Source organism: Hibiscus syriacus, unplaced genomic scaffold (genome assembly GCF_006381635.1).
Source record: "Hibiscus syriacus cultivar Baekdansim isolate YM2019G1 unplaced genomic scaffold, ASM638163v2 tig00002840_pilon, whole genome shotgun sequence".
In the NCBI taxonomy this organism is placed as follows: domain Eukaryota; kingdom Viridiplantae; phylum Streptophyta; class Magnoliopsida; order Malvales; family Malvaceae; genus Hibiscus; species Hibiscus syriacus.
Window position 1 is genome coordinate 6,501,381 of NW_024061947.1, and position 18,486 is coordinate 6,519,866.

The 18,486-nt window shown below is 33.7% G+C and overlaps 1 protein-coding gene and 1 pseudogene across 1 annotated transcript; both read right to left on the reverse strand.

Moving 5' to 3' along the window:
• Positions 1-1,486: 1,486 nt before the first annotated feature.
• On the reverse strand, positions 1,487-3,327 carry LOC120153549 (annotated as a pseudogene).
• A 2,559-nt stretch (positions 3,328-5,886) lies between these two features.
• LOC120152091 lies at positions 5,887-15,963 on the reverse strand. The gene is made up of 16 exons (XM_039164387.1): positions 15,676-15,963; positions 15,458-15,583; positions 14,325-14,492; positions 13,919-14,212; positions 13,506-13,606; positions 12,957-13,041; positions 12,632-12,841; positions 11,090-11,149; positions 10,190-10,269; positions 9,720-10,036; positions 9,522-9,613; positions 9,311-9,440; positions 7,048-8,165; positions 6,650-6,957; positions 6,142-6,309; positions 5,887-6,039 (listed from the first exon to the last, which is right to left on the reverse strand). The coding sequence occupies exons 1-16, from the start codon at positions 15,946-15,948 to the stop codon at positions 5,928-5,930; spliced, it is 3,642 nt and encodes a 1,213-aa protein (XP_039020318.1). The 5' UTR covers positions 15,949-15,963; the 3' UTR covers positions 5,887-5,927.
• Between the last annotated feature and the right edge of the window lie 2,523 nt (positions 15,964-18,486).

The following is an 18,486-nucleotide window of genomic DNA, read 5'->3' on the forward strand; positions in this document are numbered from 1 at the left end:
TTATAATCACCCCATACCCTTGAAAATTAATAACTAACTATAGATTATCTAAAATTGTAGCTTTGACGTACATCATGCAACACAATTCAATTATAGAAGATATAACATATAATCAAATCCTCGGACGATTTGTCCATTTCCTTAGTATCGTTATATTCAATTTACACAATTAAACTATTGTTAAGGATCAATTAACGATGTTCCAAAGCTTAAATTTGTGAGTGCAATCCGAATCTTTTCTACCAATGATCAATTGATTAATGGCTTAATAATAAAATAAGTGTCCAAATTATATCGTTTCTCACAAGTAGGTGTCCAAACCTTTTTTTTATAAATGATCCAGGTGCTTAACATTACAAACATTACCACATTAGGAGCCCCGACCATAACTGTCGTTAATTTTCTCCGTTAAGTGACACGTGTCACATTATGGTAATTTTAAAAAAAATTAAAAATATTGTTATATTTATAAAAAAACTTAATTTCTATTAAATTACAAAAAAAGCATAAATCCCTAATCCACTATCGCCGGCGTAGTCCCTATCATATTCCTAGTCATACATCGTAATAGGTATTGTCGATTGGTCATCGAGATCAAGTGGGGTCGCGATTTTTATCCTAGGGTTTGCGGGGTACAAAACGTCGATTGATCACGATTTCATAGGGTTATTGATCACCAGGGAAGGTGAGGTCAGGTGGAGCTTCATCGATGGCAAAATGCGGCGGCCAACAAGGGTTTAGGGGTTGAGTTTTTAAAGTTTTGGGGCTATTTCAAAATTTTTGTTCTTTTTCAAATATAATTTTAATTTTTTAATTTTAAATTAAAATTTTAGAATTATTATAATGTGACACGTATCATTTAACGGAGAAAATTAATGGCGTTTACAGTTCGTATACCTAAACTAATAACGTTTGTAACATTAGACACCTAGATCACTAAAAAAAAGTTTGAACACCTATTTATGAAAAGTGATATAATTTAGGCAATTTTTTATAATTAAAACCTGATTAATTAATCCAAACCCCAAAACTAGTTTGAAAACTCCTTTTTATCACAAACATGTCAATAAAAATAAGATTTCTCTTCTTTAACAATGGATTTTGAAAATTGGGTCAACTAATAATAATTAACGACTCAATGGTTAAAGTATAGTAAATCCAATAAGTCGATGTTACGATTGATCAGAATTATACAGAATCAAAATAAAAGTGACCAAATTTATAGTTTACCCACCTCTTCATCAAAAAAGATATATTCATTCCTCCAAGACCTTCTGGTTTTAGCTAAGCCTGAATGTTGGGTAGCTCCGAATGTACAGCAATGGATTTAGAATTTTATCGAGGAGGGCAAAGGCCCACATCTCCAATGAGAAAATACATGATAGAATGATAGAACCAATACCATTAATGATGAATTGATGATAGCCAAATCTGGTTAATGATGACAGCCAGAATTTATCACACTAATGAATCATTGCACATGCCTATCTGCCTTGGGAAATCATCGTTAATAAAAGAGAGGGTAGAATTAAGCCAAGAGCCAGAAGTTCCTTTGGCATCGAGTGGTAATAAGGTAGCCACCCACGCTTTTGCTTTGCTTCCGCACCCCTACGGTTAAGCACTCTGCTTTGTTTATGCATTGCTCTACAAACTCATCGCTCCCGCCGCTGCTCCCTCTCACACTGCCAATATTGGCCATAAAAAATGCTTGAGATTAACATCTCATTTGAATGAATATCCAAAGTATTACTGTTATCAAGTGAACCCACCAGTTTAAGAATGGAGATGCCCTTTTCTGACTCAGTACCAACACTGAAATCTCTAGCTTCATCACTTGGTTCACTACTGTCTCCAGCTTGGGATAACCACTGCTTCCACTTCTACCTGAACATCAATCCCCCCAATTTAAAGCTAGTAAAAACAACAAATGTCATGTTTATGTTTAGGGATGCAAACCAATTGAGTCGAGTCGAGTTTTATTGAGTTTGAGTCTAATCTAAAAATTCAAAGATGAACTCGGCTCGACTAAAAAGCTCACGAGATTAAAGTTGTTAAGCGCGACTCGAATTCGAGATAAAAAATTAAAGTTTTACTCGAACTCAAAATACCCTGAACTCGAACTTGAATTTTAAGTACATACAACATTTAAAAAATAAAAAATAAATGTCAATATTATTAATAATTTAATTTAAAATTTTAATATATTTTTTTTGAATTATTTGTAAACTTTTCGAATCGATATTAAATAACTCAATCCGACTCCTTAAATATTCAAGTCTAATCCATTCAAATAGAGAGTTGATGGAAACCCAATTGAATTCAAGTATCTTACAATCTATCTAGTAAATCATTTATCGTTATAATTACACTTGCGAATATTTTATGTTAAGATATAGCAAATAGAGAATAATAAAAAGTAGGATTAAAAGAAAAAGATCTATGGCAATGGCATCTCTCACACAAACCAAGGTAAAAGGTTCGAAGAATACAGCATCTGAGAACTCATCCAACCTCATGTACACTACCAAAGAATTACTAGAAAATTGTCTTTCACGGGAAAGCTACTGCAAGTGACAAGAAGAAGATCAAATCAAGTTGGATCTATCAAACACAAAGACAAGATTACTCCCTCCCTTTCCACTCTTAAGTAACTCTATTAACCCTAATGTTTTTTAGCATGGTTTTCTTTCCAAAGAGAGAAGTTGGACGAATATAAACACAATCAAACTTCATTACCTCAGGATTATAAGCCTTGCAAAGTGAGACGAGGGAGTTAGCAAGGTGAGTGGAACATGAAGAAGATTTGTAACTCTTTTGAGTCGGAGGGAGAACATGAAGCAAAGTGAGAAAATCACCCTTGTTAGCTACATGAGTAAGTGCCCACATCATGACATGCTTACAATGTGAGCTTTGGTCCACCACAACCATCACTCTTTTCCTCAACACCTGCTGCAGGCCATTGTGATAAACAATCCCATTGGCGTTCATGTTGAGCTCTTGTTCCATCTGAGTTAAGTTTGTCTCAAAACTACTACCGGTCCATCTCATGGATGTGGATTTGCAACCTTCTTTTCTACTCAGCTGCCTCATAAAGGAATCTGAACTATGCATTTCTTCAGGCACTTCGCTTGCCTTATTCAATTGGCTGCTAGAACTGATTAGAACTAGAAGGGCACTTAACACAAAGGGTGAGTGGATGGGGGGCTTGCATCTTTAATATGGAGAGAAGAGTAGGAAGGTGTAACAGCCAACAGTGTCCAAAAATGAATTTGAAAACTACATAAAGAAAACTGGGAAAAGAAAGCTGAGGGCAGAGAGATGTATTTATGGAAGAATGAATGAGTGTGGGGCTGACAATGATGACGCAAAAGAAAAAACATTTGTTGTTGCAGGTTGAAATCAGGGGAATCATTGGCTAGTTTATGCCTTATTTATTTGTTTATTTATTTTCTAAACACAAGAGTAGATTGTCCTCTGTAATTACAATTGCAAAGGGTCGGCTTCTTCATGATGAAAGTTAGACAAGACATGACAAAGGACACAGAAGGGTTTTCCATTCTTACTTTTTTCCCATTTTTATCGTCAATAAACTTTTAAGGGAAAATTACACGTTTACTCACTCACTGAAATTTACTTTCTCTCCTATTTCACTCACCATACTTTCAATTTTTTTCAATTTGCTTATTAAATTTTATTGTTTACTCAGTAACGGGGTGCTCATGTGGATTATTTTAATAATAAAACATGCCACATAAGACTTATAATTAAAAAGATAAATTATATATTTTCTCACTGAATTTTACTCTCTCTCCTATTTTACTTATTATATTTTTAATTTTTTCAATTAATATAGTAACATCATAGCGCCGTTAAAAAGTTCAATGTCTAAAGTTTAGTGAGCAAATTAAAAAAATTAAAAGTACGGAGAATGAATAGAAAAGAGGGTAAAGTTCAGTTAGTAAGTAATGTAATTTACCCAACTTTTAAACAAATGATATTATTTTTTAATGTCTTATTTAGAACATAAGCATTCAAACTAAACCTTTTTTTAATATGTGCTTAAATTGTTTTGAATCATCTCGGTATTTAACGTTACAAACGTTATCACTTTAGGTGTTTCGACTGTAACGGACATTAAAATATTTTGTTAAGTAACATATGTCATCTTTTTAAAATTTTAAAAAAAATTACTCCTTCTATACTATTAAAATTGGTTTTTTATGTTTTAAAATTATCTAATTTAAATTGTCCCTCTGAAAAGTTAACAACTTTTACTAGGCACATTCACATTTCTACTATTTTTTTTAATGTCTCAATAAAGTAAAATTTAACATTTTAGGGTAAAATTGTCATTTTAATTTTTTTACAACACATCTCTTATATAAATTTTTTCTTCCTAAAACTATTTGAAAAATCAACAATAGACGAATAATCGACGATCAGCCGAGCACAATGACCTAACCTCCACCAAAACCTTCACCTGACGATCCGACGAACACAATGACCCATAATCGACGAATATCGACAAGCCAAACTTTCAAAATTCACGACACCCAAGCAACTCGATGATGCTCGCGACGACAAGGGTGAAGACTGCTGACGAGGGAGATTCCAAGGATGGAGGTAACGACGATGATCGTGGTCGACAATGAAGTGGGTAAGGTTAGGGTTAGGGAATTTAAGGTTGATTTTAGGGATTTTTGGAGAATTTAGATTCTTTTTATAATTTTAGAGGAATTAGGGTTTTTTAAATATATTATTTTTGAACTTTTTCTTTTAAAATAACATTTCTAAAATTATCAGAATACAATACATGTCACTTAACAGAGTTTTTTAACTATCGCTACGATTGGAGCACCTAAAGTGATAACATTTTTAACATTATACACTTGGATGATTCGAAAAAAGCTTTAGACACCTATTCGAGAAAAGTGATACAATTTGGACACTTATTCTCTAATTAAGCCTTATTTAAATATATTATTTTTTATTTATAATTATAATATTTTTAAATAGTATTTATAAAAATAATATTTTTTTATATTCCGTAAAGAGAAAGGGCGTCTTATTAGGTATTTTATATAGGTTTAATAAAAAAAATTCAAACTATATTTTTTGTTCACTTTATATGCCTAAGGTATTTCTCCTTCAAGATAGATGGATAATGTTTTCAGCCTAATATTTTTAGGTATTTAATTCATTACGATAGCTAAAATAAATTATTATCTGACGTGTATCACATTCATATTTTTAAAAAATTTTGTTCTTATAAAAAACTAAAAATATTATTATTATTTAAATTTCTCTCAAATATTAAACAAAAACTCAACCATAAAAATCTCTAATTCTAAATCCCTTTACCATTATCGATCACGGCGGCCGCCAAATTTATATGGTCAAATTTTTGCACCATATTATTCAAACAATTTCACCTGTATCATATAATCCTAACTTTTCTAAATTTTGATATTTACCATCGAAAAAGATGATTTGAAAAATATAATCGAAGCATATAAACGACAAAAATATAATAGTGGATCTTTTTAAATGATATAGGAATCACGAGTGACTAGATGAGAAATAACCCATAAAATAATTTCTTCATAACAAGATATTCACTTCAACAAATTTTAGGGCAGAGAAGATGGGAAGGGATGTTCCTTGCTATAATCACTATATCACCACAACTGTTACGACTATGCTTTACAATCAGCAAAATAGATGGAATCGCACCCGAAGATTAAGATATCTCTACTCTGTACCTGCATTCATGTGTTCAGATATGTTTGTAAGACTTCAGACATTTATTTTCCAATAAATATTGCTATTATCTAATACATAACATCTGCTTTTCTCTGGATCCATTAAAATACTCCATGGCAACTGTTTCAAGCCAAGGACACTAACTTGCAAGCTTACCATGTCCATCAGCTGTTGGATGATAACCTTCCATTGAAGTTATATTGGCCCAACAATGAAATATCTTCAGGGGATAATGTTAGCGCACCGGTACTCAAGTAATGGCGAGCACCTCGTGCCCTGCATAAAAACAATCTGTAACGAAACGAAACTACTCCAAGGGATGTGCTGGGCATGAAAATGTACTAATATTTACCAGAAATTAATTATAAATAACAGTACCTCCGTCTTTTTGTCAAGCCCGTGCCTACTGGTAATCGGGAAGCTTCTGATCTTGAAATGCCTCCCAATGAGGAAATATATTCATGGCATGCAACACCCTTCAGTGCCAAGTGCAATCTTGAAGGGACTATGGACCTAATGATGTCGAAAAGGCATGACTTCACTTCCCTGTATTGCAAAGCCAAAGCTAATGAAACTAAAAATACAGTAGTGATAATGAAATTTCTAACTGAATAAATCAAGCAGCAAGGAAACATGCTTTGAACTAGATGGGAGGCAACCAAAATCTGTTTCAAACAGAGAAGAGAGAACAGAAGTTAAATGTCAAAATAATACATCTACAGAGTCTTCTATCCATGGAAATACATTTTTCCATCCTAAGAAGCCCACGGTGATATTGTAAATGATCAACATTGATATGTGAAGTGTGATTTGGTAAGGTCAATATGATCAACTCATGCAAGAAAAACATACAAGTGAGGCTTCATGGGACATGACAACTCTGTACCTTTTCACTGCAAGCTCACATTTCGAAGGGCTCATTTCCAAACCCTTTCCATCAACCGAAGCACAACTTGCTCTAGCATCATGTCCACGCAATCTACCAAACGCCATTGCACTAGCTGAGGAAGCCAGTATCTCCTGGCTCAAATCCACCCTATGCTCAAAACCTATGTTTGATCCTATACTATCAATATTTTTAGCATACAAGCAAAATCCATGTTGAGAAACAGTGTCAACCATCTGCAGCTGCTCATCACACCAGCTAAATGCATTTGAGTCCTCGGAAGGGATCGTTCCCAGCTGAAAAGTATCCTGGACAAGTAGTATTAGAATCACAATAACAGGCATAAACTCAATAAGAAATGGTCTCTTTGGGGGGGGGGAGTACAATCTATCACATACTTGTATTTGGCACTTGGAAAGCAGTATGTCAGCTTGTGAAATAAGGTCACTCATTCTAGATGTAAGTTTCAAAATTTCATTAGTATCTCTTGGCTCCAATTCAACATACTTTTTCATATCAGCATGACTGTCACGAAGTTTTTTCCATGACTCTTGCACAGAATCAGCGGTCACAAGGTTCCTCAATTTACCCATGGAAAAGGACTTTTTGGTGAAATTCATGCGGCTGCATTCATCCATCACTGCATGTCCATTTGATGGAGCGTCATCATAATCATTTTGAGAATTCTCCACCTCTTCATGAGAAGCTTCAGCAGTAATACTGAATGTACCGTCAGAACTTTTACCTGATTTCTGTATAAATTTACAAGAGTCATTCACTTCAACTGGCATCAGGTCCTCAGATAACTCACAACTCACTGAAACTTCTGTTGCTTCAGAAAAATTAGCGTAAGACACAGTTCTAGAAGAAAGCTCCATCCCATTACTGATTTCAGTCTCAGGAACAAAGGATGACTCAGGAACATATGATACATCCATAGATTTGCAAGCTCCCATTTCTAAATCATTTGATGTTTCTGAGAAGTGGAAGCCACTTTCCTCACATTTCTCTGTTTCAGAACAAAGTAGCTTATCTCTTGATGGACTTGTGCTATTCTGAATGTTTGGATGAGGTGAGAGGAGTCCCAAATCTTCTTTAACAAATAATTCACAGCTGACATTCTTTTCTGGAACTAAAGAAGGTTGTATATTAAATTGCTCATCTTCAGAGTCCGAAGACATGACAACATTAGGTTTATGCTTAGGAACTCTTCGAGCGAAAGAAATTGGGGTGCCTGAAGAATTGTAAAAATCGTGTACTGCACAAAAAGGGTTTATGCTGTCTATCTCTTTATCGAGCATCTCCAAGCCATTTGACATGTCGCTTTCAAGTTCTTCCTCTATCACCTCCATTAAAGTAGATTCATCTTCAATTATGGATACAGTCTTAGTAATTTCCTTCTCAATGAACTCCGATAACTGAGATGGTAAATCCCAAGGGATCATAGTTGGTAGTACTGAATGACAAGCCTCTATATCAAACGGCTGCAAGCCATAAGTCTTCTGCAATTTCCTATCTGGATAACCCAATGGGTGTTAAAATAAAGTATAAATACATGATAACATGTTCTTTGCAAGAAATTGGAAATCACACCCTTGAAAAGACCCTTTTTGATTTTCTCAAGCTTAAAATAAGTTTTACAAATTGGACCATGTTAAAAGTAATTCTATCGGTTCCTTAGAACCAAAGTCATGTAGCTTCAAAAAGTCATAGTAATAACAAAATACCTTTGCAAAAACTATGACATGGAAAAAACTTATATGTAATTTACCTCGTTCTCTTTCATTAGATTTCTTATTCAAAGATACACAGCTGAAACTAGAATGCAGACTAAAGCATAAATGCAATCATCAATGACAAAGTAAAAATGCAAATATAGAGAGCAACATGGTAAGGTTCAACTACAGAAGATGCAAGCTGCCCACTGTTTTTCTTGAAAGCATTCACAATATGCAATACACCATTTTCTAACGAAATATGGCACAAGTGGAAGATCTATCAAACCAGCGGCAGAGGGTGCCACACACCTTTCCCCTACAGAAAAAACGAACATCACATCTCTCAATCACTAGAGAACCGTCTGACAATATCCAAGAACAGACATCGAAACTAGAGCAAACCACAACCTTCGTTAATAGTAACCCTAAACCATAAATCCATAATCACAAAGGCTGACCAGAAGTTTTCTAGTGCACTTATTTTAGAAACAATGACATAAATACTTGAATTAAATCTTGTGCATACATCACTATACACCACAAAAACAGTTAAATAGGGTTTCTATTCCCACGTGTATCAGGGACCTATTGAGATTACTGAAATCAATGTGCATATGTATTTATAGATGGCCAATCTTTTCTTCAAATGATTCTTGATCATGCACAAGAACGTACATGCAAATCAATTTTACTACACTTACTTGCACATTGACTTGTCAAAATTTGCAAAGGCGTTGACAGATTAAACCATCTCGAGGAAAATATTCAATATTAAAGCTTTTTAATTTGTAATTCTAGCATTTTCCATGATCTCTTCTAGCATTGTATCCCACCTGACTATAGGGAAAACCAGTTTACTAAATTTCTATTACGGCAACATCTAAAATTCAGAAACAAAAGTAGATGTACTGCAAAGCATTGTATGGCTTCATTGTGTTTTTACCTTTTTGATGTTTTTTCCCTTGACACCAAAACTGGAGGTTCATAATAGATTTCCGGATATCATTCTGACAACATTTAATCAATTGCTTTAGTAAATGTGATTGAATGGAGGCTTTCTCTGCTTCACAAACCTATGGCACAAAGATAACATGAAAAAGATAAAGATTGTTGTAACATGAAAGTGTTTAAAGGAAGGAACTGGAAGCTTATACCATATAAAGATGGTGAAGCAGCTCTTCTGGTGATGGCATTGTGAAACATAACTCTAGCCTGCCCAAGTTGTCTGGCAGAATAAGATTTTTACCTGAGAATTACCACACACAAGTGCCACAACACGGAGTTATGAAGAAATATTTTGTCAGACAAGGCTATAGAAAAAATAAACTCTTTCGACCATAAAACCATCTTACTATTACTAGTCAGTATCACAGGCCCTTTTGCTTTTTCAGCAATATGCTGTATGGCAGCAACAAAACCACGATCTTCAGGGAAATTGATATCGACATCCTCAAAGAGAATCAACTTTGCTTGACCGAAGCCAGTCTCACTTTCGTTAAAGACATGTTTTTCAGGAACTCCAAGGGCAACAGATGCACCATCCTTATCTGATGCTGGTATCAATTCTATCACTGCATTTTCAACTTCTTGCACTGCATCACCATTGGATAAAATTTCTGCAGATTTCTTAACATGCTTGCTAAGTGAATCTACTTGGCTTTCTACTGACCTGAAACAAATATATGTTACGATCTCAGACAAGTAATCATGTTAGAAAAGCTTGAATTCAGCTCAACGCTTCAATGGGCAATGGAATAATAATAAAATAAAGACTAATAAAGGATAGAAGTGTAAGAGTGATGTTGAAGAAAAAGCCACCAACCCTGTAAGGCAGCATGATTCTAATGCCTCACCGAATTTTTGCTTCACGACAGCTCCATTTCTACAGTCTGATGCATTGGACTAACAAAACAATAGATAAAAAAGCATTTAGCTTCCACTTAATGGATTACTTTCCTATAACTAAATTACAAAACACTAAAAAGTATCCACATAATATAACTCAATTGACCAGTCGAAAAGATACCTTGTAATCACAGAGGGATTAAACTAAGCAATACGGAAATTGCAAGAACATTACTTGCTTCTTATTTCTACTTTTAGGAGTGCAGAAACTAGAAGTAAATTAACGGTAATTTAACAAATAGGAAACTATGCTAAAGCATATGAGGCTTTTGAAATATGAATCGACCTTTTAACAAGAAAAATAATACAAGAGAAACCAGAAGAAAACTTCAAAGTTTTCAAATGAAATGATCAATATCAAATCCTATACAATTATATTTCAAATGACATAAATATGCGTCTTAGAAAAAGCCAGTGTAAATCACTGTAGATATGGCAGCACAAATTTAAAGGAACAAGACAAATGATTTATAGTCATGCAACTTCATTTCCAGTCACAATCTTCCACAACATCTTATGTATGAATAAGTTCATAGTGAAACTCATCATTTAAAAATAAAGGAGAGATGGATCTTTGTCTTTAAGTGGCAAGACTCAAGAGCATATATGCACAACAAGAAACAACTACAATTTAGAATTGCAAACTTATGAAATTAACGTAATTACTTAGTTTCATAGTAATACAAGAGTCTATGTGAATCAAAGGCAGATCCTAATATTATGCCAGGATAAGTACGATTCGCATATGGCCTCAACTTGAGAAATCAACAAAGAAATTGTAAAACAATTGAACAAGAATCTAAAACTTTTGTAGCACCTCTAGAACCTTAAATCCTTGTTCCTTTGCACAAGCTTGGATAGCTGCAGACTTCCCACTCTGCAACACCAGAAAAATAACTTTAACTATCAATGGAAACCAAAAGCATAAGCACCTTGAAACAAACTGCAAAAAGCTTTCCGAAACAGTAACCCTTTAAGAAGAAAAGGAATTAAGTTCCAATTGAATATAAGCAAAATAGTTATCTTAAACCTCATACAATCTCAAAACTGAACTCTTAGCAGGTGTAACTACATTTATTGTTCTGACTTCTGAGAAGTGAGAACCGAGGACCTAAGTCAATTTACCGGTTCCACTTTCAAGAATGTAAAAATCTAAAATCAAACCTATATGTAAGAAAGAATGACATCACTAGCCTCTTTGCTGTGTTCCTGGTCGGATTTAAGGCCAAAGTCATTAATATGGAGCTTTATACCGGGGGTAGTTCTTTGGTCACTATGGAAGGCTAGAAATTTGGTGGTTTTTGATGATTGGAAACTAGACAAACCTAATCTTTTCTTCATATGCAGATTTAGGTTGGTTAAGTGGTTCCTTGCTAAGTACCCGAACGTTATCATTCAGGTTGACTCTCTTGTAGGAGACCCGTCGCTTGCAGACAAGCACCAGACAAGGCACCCTAAAAGGATGAAGGTTCAGGAATGGCTTCCTCCTCCCCTCCATTTTTTTTAAAGTTAATGTTGATGGGGCAGTTAGTGGGGACGGGCTGTTGGGGGGAATGGGTGGCATTTTAAGGGACTCGAAAAGCAAAATCCTTGGGTCTTTCTAGCTTGCTGTTGGTCCAGGTCCTCCTCCACTCGCTGAGATGAAAGCCATAGAGAAAGGCATTGAATTTTTTTCTATCGTCGGAATGGGTGACTAAAGGAAGGTTAATTATTAAGAGTGATTGTAAGACAGTGGTGGATTGGATCTTACTGCCGACTTCATCTCCTCCTTTTCTTAGTTTACTGGTTCAAAAAATTGCTTCCTTAATCTCGGAGAGGGCGATCATTATTAGACATATACCGAGGAGATGCAATTGTGAGGCTGATACCTTAGCTAAACAGGGGATTGGCTGATCACTCATTATTGCCTTAGAGGTCATTCAGTAGGGTCTTGGTTTATTGTGGTTGTAGGGGATGTGGTAGTTTCGCTATTGTGTAGGGGCGGACTGGTCGTTTTAAATGTTCTGTAATTTTTATGGTGTTTAGTCTGTCTGCTGGTTGTTTTTTATGTACTGTGTTTCTTGAGCAATAAAATCCTAAGGCACTCTTTTCCTCCCTCCGCTGATTAAGGAACTTTCTCAAAAGTTCCATTAGTCAAGAAGGGGGTTTTTAATGAGGCCTGCAATTCATATCAAAAAAAAAAAGACCACCAAAGGAAACATCAACTGCAACAAGTAGTGATACATGATAAAGAGAATAAATTCATTAAAAGCCAATTATGAAAGTTTATCATGTGAGTTGAAAAAAACATGGCGACACAAAGATTAATTCTAAAACAAACAAACATGAACTAGGCTTTAGTCAAAAGATCTGTGTTTACCCCAATTGGTCCTGTAACCAAGAGAACATTCTTCAGACTATTCTCTTCATCTATGTTTCCTGAATCAAAATCACTTTCGCAATAATCATCATCTTCAAGCATTTTGACTGTATCAATGTTATTGGAGGATTTGATGGTTTGAAAACTTCTCTTACGCCAAAGCCTCAACCATTCACTCATAAACTTAACTGATTCAGTATTACCACACACCTGAAAAACAGCATTGAAGGAGAAAAACGAAAATGTGAAATATCATATTAGCCTCCCCCTCCCTCCTCTTTCTCAGATCATAGCAGTTCAGACCAGACAAGATAATAAAATTCACCTCCGTGTCACTTTTTGGCTGGTACTTATCAGTCCATAAGCTATTATCAGGCTGGATACTGCAACCATGATAGCATGGAACAAATCTGCATGTATTAATACAGTGAAAGGGATTTTTCTTTGAATAACACATCAAACTTACATAAAGGCAAATTTATCAGTAACTTCTTTTTTCAGATACACATGATTTTTATTAATATGGTTAAATTGCAAAAGTTAGCATCATTGACCTTAGACAATAAAATTAAGGTATTAACTAGTGGGTAACACATGGGCTAGTTCCATTTGGCAAGCACTTATTAAGGTGGAACTCCTATTTTTATCAAACTGTATCAATACTGCATACTTTGAAATGAATAGTTTCAGACACAACTGTTACAAGAAATTGAGCAAGTTATTGTACAGCTAATATGAAAACAATATTTCTAATGGACACATACAATATATGTGATAGAAAACACGATTAAGAAAATCCAAATTAACATATCAGAAAAGTTTCAAATGAAAAAGGATGACAGGGAAGAAAAGTTTTAATATGAATATTTCAAACCTTTCTTGAAGAAGTCTACTTCGCTGTTCAAGACCAGAATTTTCCACATTATCAGCCTGCTTAGAAAGGACAGCAACTCTATCTACTTGGCAGTCAGGGCACTAAAAAATTTATAGTGACAAACAAATCAAAGAACATCGAAAAGTTACATAAACAGCTGATGAACCTTGGCTCACATGCAACTAGGACACCTTTAAAAGCAGGGTAAATGAGGTCTATATTAGATTCTACGTAAGGTACTTGCCTAACTAAAATGGGGTTTATGATTTGTGGAGGCTGATTGTCGAGGATTTCTATGGAGAATTTGTGGGATTTAGGGGAAATTAATACAAAATGAGAAAAATATTATTGGTAATAGGAAGTTCCTTGAAAACAAAGAAAGAATGGTAATAAAGATAAAAAGTAACACGTACCCCTTCTGATCTCTTTGGGAGCTGACAGTTTTCTAACAGCTCATCTACTAGCACAGCAGGTATTTCCACTGATGTTCCAAGAAAGTCATTATTTTGAATAACAAATTGATCTTTCAACTTGTTTTGAACAAGTGATGGATTAAAGGAATGTGAAACAACAGGAAAGTTGTCAAAAGATAATGCCCCAATGCAACTTTCAAAAACTGATGTGAATAGGCCTTCAAAGTTGCAACTGGTGTCAGTGGAGATGTTCTCCAAAAACATCCAATCTTTCCAAGCAAGAACTACATCATCCTATATGGAAAAGTTTAAATGTCATTCCAGATGAGCTGAATATTTACGAAGTTCAAACTCAAAACCAGAAAATACAATACAATTAGACACGATTCACTTAATAATGCAATACCTGACTTCTTTCAAATACATGAATAGGACCAATATCAATGCGTTTGTTGCTTCTGTTAAGCAAACAATTACTGCTCCCTGCTTCGGCAGTCTCCTGGATCCTCTTCCCCACTTCTTGCATTGTGAAAAATGGATGAATTTTCTTCCCTGCAGACATCTGGGAATTTTCCTGATCAAGCATAAAACACATGCACTTTCAGATATAGCTTACATGTCAAATATTATATTACATGCTAGTTAAATTAATGTATCTTGACTTAGAGACTGTTTGCTAGTAGTATAAGCTGATGCATACAGATACTATATTGCAGTACCCATCACAAGGAAAAAGGAATGGGGGGAGGAGAGGGGAACTGGGGCAGATGAATTTATGCAAAAAGAAAAAGGATCAATAGTAGCTTCTTGTGTTGCAAGGATAACCCAATGAGACGTTCCATATTCAAAAGGATTCATGAAGCTTGCAGATATAAGCTTCTCACTAGGCTTTGAGGGTGAAGGTTACTTGTCATTCTGACTACTTTCAGGGTGAAGGTTACTTATCATTCCGACTACTTTCAAGAGTAGGAACATCCTGTCCAATGCCATCATGCTGGGCATTATTTAAGCTCCAGGAGCTCCAACATAAGCTTTGCTTCATCATCAATGGCCTCCAGTGAACAGCACACAACCTACATTGCCTAGTACAACCCTCACATCTCTCTTTCAGAAAATTAGAACCACCAAACAGCAGTTACTATGTTCAGTCTCAAGATTATTTTCAATCTCCTTAATCCTAAGTTTATCTTTATTATCTGGTTAGGTCATACCTGTGTTTCTAAAAGAACCCAAAGCATAAAGCAAAAAAATTCACCACAAAGCTTTGCAATTTTCTCCATTGTTATAATTTCCTGGAACTATTGTTGTATTGCCACATTACATCGAAATCTTTCAGCATTAGTACATGATATTAACTTCAACAATCAAAACAAAGTTCTTTATCAACACCAAAAAGGAGCAGAAAATTTTTTAAAAAAAGAAGCAAGTTAACTGCTAGTGTCAGCTATCCAAGGTACAATAGAAAACAAAAACCATGTTAATACTTCCAAAAACATAAGTAGAGATTGAAATAATGCAGAAAAAAGCATAACCGCCAACCTCAGCTATGAACTTCGCCTCCAGTCTCAAATTAGGGATTGGCGACGGTGATGCATCGTCACTCTCCATCAAATTATTCATCCCGTTCTTCTTTGGAGTAGTTTTCATGGGCGATTTCTCCTTTCCCTGCTCATTGGAAATCAGTTACTAAAAAAAACTAGAAAAAGGTTCTGCAATTCTATTCGGTTCAGAAAACTAAAAAAATAATTCAACTAAACCTTTTTAGAAGCTCGATTCTGAGGACATACTTTCCCTTTCCGTTTTCTTCCCTTCTTCTTGCCTTGATTACCACAGAACTCTTCATCTTCAACGTCATTATTTTCGTCATCACATTCATTAGCCTTCTCGTGAAACTTCGTTTCAATTTTTAGAGATATGTGCGGAAACAAAGTTGACTGTACCAACCTCCGGCGGACTCCACTCCGTTCCCGCTGATCGGTGCCGTTAACCATCAGTACTCCCGCCTTTTTCTTCTCAGCTGATTCGCCCATTTTTCAATTTTTAGTCATTGTCAATTTTTTTAAGGGGGAGGGCTTTATCACACATGCTTCCAAACTGGTATGAGATCCCAAATTAATTTCTCTGAATCGTAACTCTCCAAAAAAAAATGGCGCCAAAAGTATTGCCCTAAATTTGCATAAATAAAAAAAATCTAAAACCAATTGAAGTAGGTCATTTTAATCTAAATATAAAGGTAAAAATGCATTATAGGTCCCTGTACTTTAAAAAATTGTTGGCCAAAGGTTTTGTTTTTAGTTAGAGGGCTATATTAAGAGAAAAAAATAATATGGGAGATACATTGATTTTTTTCAAAAGTATAAGGACCTCTGATTTTTTTGTCAAAGTAAATTACACAAATGATTCCTTTTGTTTTTTATTTATTTTATTGCAGTCTATTTTTTTATTAATATGAGGTAAGTATAAGATAGTATTTGTTTAAATATATTTTTTGACCATTTAATATTAAATGCTCACACCTCTGATATTCATAGTATTTGAACTCATAAACATCAAGAAATAACAATAATTTATTTACCGTCGAGGTCGTTTGGTTCGTACATATTTTTCTGTAGTCATAGATTAAAAAAGGATAAACAACATAAATAGCCATTACAATTTGAGTAAAATTCTTATTTCATCATTGAGGTTTTAAAAGTTAGATAATGATCACTAATATTGTGTTTTACAATAAATCGAACACTCGATCGTTAACACTTATCACTTTAATCACAAAAGATGAATGTGGCATGTTTACTTGACTTACTTGACACCCTTTGACCATGTCAGATTACAAATTACTGAAACAATAAAAAAATCAACTTTAAAGAATATTTCAATTTATAAACTCTAATCCCAAATAGAAAATGATAGTTGAGAAAACCTTGTGAAAAGAAGATGAATCGAGATTGAAGAATAAAAGAGTTAGAAATGTAGAGTCCGTTAAGGTTCGTTTGGTTCACAAAATGTAAGATTATTATTGGAAATGAGATTAAAAGAACGTTACATTACTTAACATATTAATGGGAAATATTGTTATATTATTTGGTTTGGTTAGCATGAATATAATATTATAGTGTTTGGCTAAAAGAACGAAAGATAGAAAAATATATGTTTTACCAAATTGTCCTAGAGATTTTGAAATAACTTACGGTTTAATAACTTACGGTTTAAAGATAGAAAAATTCTTTCTTGAGAGCTCAGAGCATTTATCATAATTTTAATAACTTACGGTTTAAAGAATAAATAGATAGATAATTTTGAAATAATTCTTTTATTTTAGAGATTTTTTTTCCAAATTAATAAGAATTTTTTAAATACCTAAGGAATAGCGATGAGTAACATTTTTGGGAAAGCACGTAGAAAATGACACCGTGAGGAATGTTTCATTAACTCAAGGGTGATTGATTCACGGAAAAGATCATTTCTAATGAGAATAATCTTTTTCGGAATTATATTCTCATGTTTAGTTCACAGAAAAGATTATTACTGTGGAATAATCTTTTCCCAACAATCTCATTTTTTTTGTTCAAATTATGAAAATGTCATTACCTCATTACCTCCAAATTCTTAATTAGACAATTCTCACCACTTTGTACAAAAATACTCATAGACTAATGAATTTTTTTTATAATAATCCTTCTCAATTCTTATTTTTTCGTACTTTACTCAAAATTATAAACATAATAATTATATACAAAGAGTTTAATCTAGTAAAACATTAATAAAATTGAGTATTTAAAATTATTTTATATTTTTAATATTTAATATATTAATTATTTGTAATTTTATGAGGCAAAAAATAATATTATTGTAAAAATATAGTTATTTAAAATAATATTTAGCTTTAAGTTATTAAAAAATAGATCTTATACATTGAAAAATAATATGTTTGTCCACTAGAGATCATAATATTATTTTTTATATTATATTTTATATAAATAAATATGATACTTATGAAAAATATTTAAAAATATAAGTTTAATATATTAATTATATATTAAATGTAATTTTTTTCTCAAAAGTTAGATAATATAATGATTAAATTATTTTTATGAATTTTCATTCAAATATTTATAATTTAATATTAAAGTTTAACTTAAAAAATTATATATCATAAGGATAATTTGGTAAAATACACATTCATATAATTTTATATTCATCCAACCAAACATTATAATTTTATATTCATACTAAACAAACCAAATAAGGTAATACGAGAATTGTTTCCTCCTTGTAAAATTCTTGATTATGAAATAATAGAGACATGCAAACGCAACTACAAATAGCAGCGGCTAATTTAACAACCCAAGAAATGGGATTGTTAATTAATTATGAAGCACAAAGTAAAATCAAACCAAACCAAAAACACTGGCAACTTGATTTCTTGAAGTAAATTAAGGGGTTGGTTTTGCCAGTATGTACCCAGCAAAAATGCTTAATTGAATCCACCATTGTCAACCACACAATATCATTGCACCTTTAATAGAACCCCATTCTTGAACTTCCACAGCCTTTTCTAGCGCGGCCAT

What these genes read in the sequence shown, in the direction of transcription:
- LOC120152091 (XM_039164387.1), bottom strand. Translation starts at nt 15,948, where the DNA reads ATGGGCGAATCAGCTGAGAAGAAAAAGGCGGGAGTACTGATGGTTAAC. An exon ending in TCCCAAAGAGATCAGAAGGG is followed by an intron (nt 13,607 to 13,918) that starts GTACGTGTTACT and finishes TAAATTTTTTAG; the next exon opens with TGCCCTGACTGCCAAGTAGA. An exon ending in TTTCCAAGTGCCAAATACAA is followed by an intron (nt 6,958 to 7,047) that starts GTATGTGATAGA and finishes CTACTTGTCCAG; the next exon opens with GATACTTTTCAGCTGGGAAC.